Source organism: Aplysia californica, unplaced genomic scaffold (genome assembly GCF_000002075.1).
Source record: "Aplysia californica isolate F4 #8 unplaced genomic scaffold, AplCal3.0 scaffold00001, whole genome shotgun sequence".
NCBI lineage: Eukaryota > Metazoa > Mollusca > Gastropoda > Aplysiida > Aplysiidae > Aplysia > Aplysia californica.
Window position 1 is genome coordinate 602,802 of NW_004797271.1, and position 4,044 is coordinate 606,845.

The following is a 4,044-nucleotide window of genomic DNA, read 5'->3' on the forward strand; positions in this document are numbered from 1 at the left end:
TGTGTGCGCGCGCGCGCGTGTGTGTGTGTGTGTGTGTGTGTGAGTTAAGAGGTGCACATTGGCTTCATAGCCTATATTTGGTGCTATCAAAAAGTAAGACAGACAGACCGACAAACGGAATGAACAGAGAGAAAGAAAAGAAATAAGATTAATCAGTGGCACTCTCCAACCACCCAGATTCCATAATTATGTACTGACAAATGAATGTGTAAATAAAATAGCTCACTGAATTAATAATAACATTTTTTTTAAAAATCCACTTCACAAAAATATGAGAGTCAAGGCAGAATAAATATCACAGAAAAACATAATGAGCCTTGGTGAAAAATAAAAAATTCCAAACTAAACCCATTAAAGATTTTCTTAGATAGAAAATTAATTCATCCAGGTTTCTTTACAAATATATGCAAACCTGTTGTTGTTGCTGTTGTTGTTGCTGTTGTTGTTGTTGAAGGAACTGCTGCTGCAATAGAGCAGCTTGCTGTTGCTGCTGTTGCTGCTGTTGCTGAAGGAGCAAGTTGGGGTTCTGGTACACCGCTAGCTGCTGGGTCCCGGGCAAATCTGTCACAGATATACAATCTAACATAAGAAAACAAACAAACAAACATACAAACAAACAAACAATAATAAAATAAGAACAACCAACCCACACACAAGAAGAACTGTAGACCCCAACTGAAATCAAATCAACATGTATATCTTCCCACCCCCCACCTACAACACCTCAACATCAAAGCCTACAACACCACAACGCCAGAGCCCACAACACCAGAGCCCACAACACAACGTCAGAACTTATAACACTAAAACATCGGAGCCCACAACGCCACAACATTGGACAACAAAACCACACCCCTCAGCACCACAACATCAGATCCCTCAACGCCACATCCCACTACACAGCATCGGAACCCACAACACCACAACATCACAGCAAACTATGCAACATCGCCAGAGCCCAAAACACAACAACATCAGATCCCACAACACCACAACACGGATCCTACAATGCCACAACATCGCATCCCACAACCAGAGCTTTCCAGCAGCTGATGTCATTTTACGAAGATTTTCGAGTCCAGGGCAGCTCCCTGGCAGGGCGTTGAAGGGGTACTGCGTCCCCCTCACGTTTGAGATTTTTTGGTTTCAGGGCATCCTAAGTATGCTATTTCTGGCTATTCAAGCCTTAATTTAACAAGAAAATAAGTGAGAAAAAAACATACCTTGCATAGGCCTACATAATTTTCTGCTCGTGTTAATCCATATAAATCCAAAGCCATGCTTTCTCCTTTGTACTGATACTGTACATCCACAACAGTAGTATAACAGCTAGATCTATAAAACTTGACAGTTAATGTTCAACTGTTTTTTTGCACGTGTTGGTTTGCACCATAATGTGTAGAATCCTTATAATAGTATAACAGCTAGAATCTAGATTCTAGAGTTAGATCTAAATAACTCTCAACAATTTGTACAAATAAACAAGTCTGATAAAAAAATCAAGCTCTCTTCAGAGTTTTCTTTTCTTAGCGGGCCCAAGATCTATCGAACCACAACCGTCATGTCTTCCTCTTATTTACAATGCTGGTGCTCTGCTTGTGCTTTAGAAAGCGAAAGTAAAAGACACTGTCTACACTTTCAAATAAAAGAGCACTTCCCGAATGGGTTGGTTATTGTTGACTATTAGTAATTACGGACATTTTTTATTTCGCATTTTTTAAAATAATTTTTTTTACATTTTTTTTTTTTTCACTAATTTTCACTGAAATTTTTCCATTTGCGGAATTCTGTTAATTTGTGGAAATCCGCAAAATTGCGGAAGACTGGAAGCACTGCACAACACAACATCACAACATCGGATCCCACAACACTCCAACATCGGATTTCACAACGCCACACCCCACAACACCACAACATTGAATCCAACAACACCACATCCCACAACACAACATTGGATTCCACAACACCACAACATCAGATCCCATAACAACACAACATGGATCCCACAATGACACAACGTCAGAGCCCACACCAAAATATCAAGACTACAACACCACAACAACGTCAAATGCTACAATGCCACACCATCAAAGCCCACACCACCACAACATAGGAGCCTACAACACCCCAACATCAAAGCCTGCAACATCGCAACATCAGATCCCAAAACACCACAACATGGATCCTACAACACCACAACACGGATCCCACAACACCACAACATCAGATCCCACAACACACCAACATCAGATCCCACAACACACCAACATCAGATCCCACAACACACCAACATCAGATCCAACAACACCACAACATCAGATCCCACAACACACCAACATCAGATCCAACAACACCACAACATCAGATCCCACAGCACACCAACATCAGATCCAACAACACCACATCCCACAACACCACAACATCTGATCTCAAAATGACACAACGTCAGAACCCACACCAAAATATCAAAGTCTACAACACTCCAACATTCGGATCCCACAACACCACAACATCAGATCCCACAAGGACACAACGTCAGAGCCCACACCAAAATATCAAAGCCTACAACACCAAATTATCAAAGCCTACAACACCAAAATATCAAAGCCTACAACACCAAATTATCAAAGCCTACAACACCAAAATATCAAAGCCTACAACACCACAACAACGTCAAACCCTACATTGCCACACCATCAGAGCCCACACCACCAAAACATAGGAGCTACAAAACCCCAACATCAAAGCCTACAAAGCCAAGCCCACAACACCCCAACATCAAAGCCTACAATGCCAAGCCCACAACACCCCAACATCAGAGCCTACAACACAACAGCAGAATCCATTGCATTAAAACATCAGAGCCCACAACGCAACGTCAGACTTCACAACACTAAAACATCGGAACCCACAACACCACTATCATCAAACAACAAGGGAACTTACTCTGCAGGAAGGCAGGCTGTTGCTGCGGCTGTTGCATCATGGCGGGGTTACCTCCCATCATCATCATGGTGGGATCACCCGCAACCCCAGGCTGTGACATCATTGGTTGTGACATCATAGGTTGTGACATCATAGCCTGACCGCCCCCAACCTCCGCTTGGGAAGGGACGGGCTGGCCTGATACAACTGCTGCCTTGGGGGGGAGGGCTGGTTTTGTTGCTGCTGCAGCGGCAGTTTGGTCTGGATGTAGCTGAAGTTGTTGTTGCTGCCAGATACGCAAGTGGGGAATAAAAAAGGAAAAGTTTGTAAAAAAAAATTAAGCTTGATAAGATGAGATAAGATCAAAAGATATAGATGCAATAAGATAAGACAGAGAGGATGAGATGACAAGACAAAGATATGATGAGATAAAGAAAGATAAAATAAGATACATAAGATAAAATGAGAGGGATAAGATGACAAAGATAAGATGAAATAGATTGATAGCATAACATGAAATTAGATGGATAAGATAAAATGATATGGATATGATGAAACAACATGAAATAAGACAAGAGCAGAGAAGATCAAATGAAATGAGACAGATAACATGACATGTGATCATATGCAATCAGTTATATGTGTGACGGCGTGGTGGAACCAGGCGCTAGACAATTTTTGGGCACGTAGAGTTATTGGTATCATCTTAAACAGTGTTAATTTGTCTTGCTTTTGGTGCAAAAAATACTCATATTATATCTTGAATAGGAGTTGCAATATTTGCGATTGAAGGAGGTGGGGGTCGCCTGGTTTCAGAGGTAACATAGGGGGGGGGGAAATGGCTGCAAAAGTTTCATGATTTCCAAAACTTGAGAGTCCTTGGAAACTGTACATTTGTGAAACTTAAATCAACGTTTTTCCGTACAATCCACACAGAAATGTGTTTTTTAATTAATCTTAAAGGCCTTGAGTCAAAACAAAACAAAACAAAAATTTCAAAATACCAATCGGGCAGAAAAATGCCAGTTTCTACGACTTTATTATTTTGACAAGTGCCAGATTTCACCACGATGCCTCACATTTGTAACATTTTAATAGAACAAGAAATGCAGGTCACAA

At 41.1% G+C, this 4,044-nt stretch overlaps 1 protein-coding gene across 1 annotated transcript in view; it reads right to left on the minus strand.

Moving 5' to 3' along the window:
- Positions 1-4,044, minus strand: part of LOC101855532 (FK506-binding protein 15) — a gene marked incomplete in the record, with an annotated part of 47,899 nt that overhangs the window by 24,196 nt on the left and 19,659 nt on the right. The window contains 2 exon segments of the mRNA XM_013090293.2: positions 413-561; positions 2,947-3,211. Coding sequence (XP_012945747.1) covers positions 413-561; positions 2,947-3,211 — 414 coding nt within the window.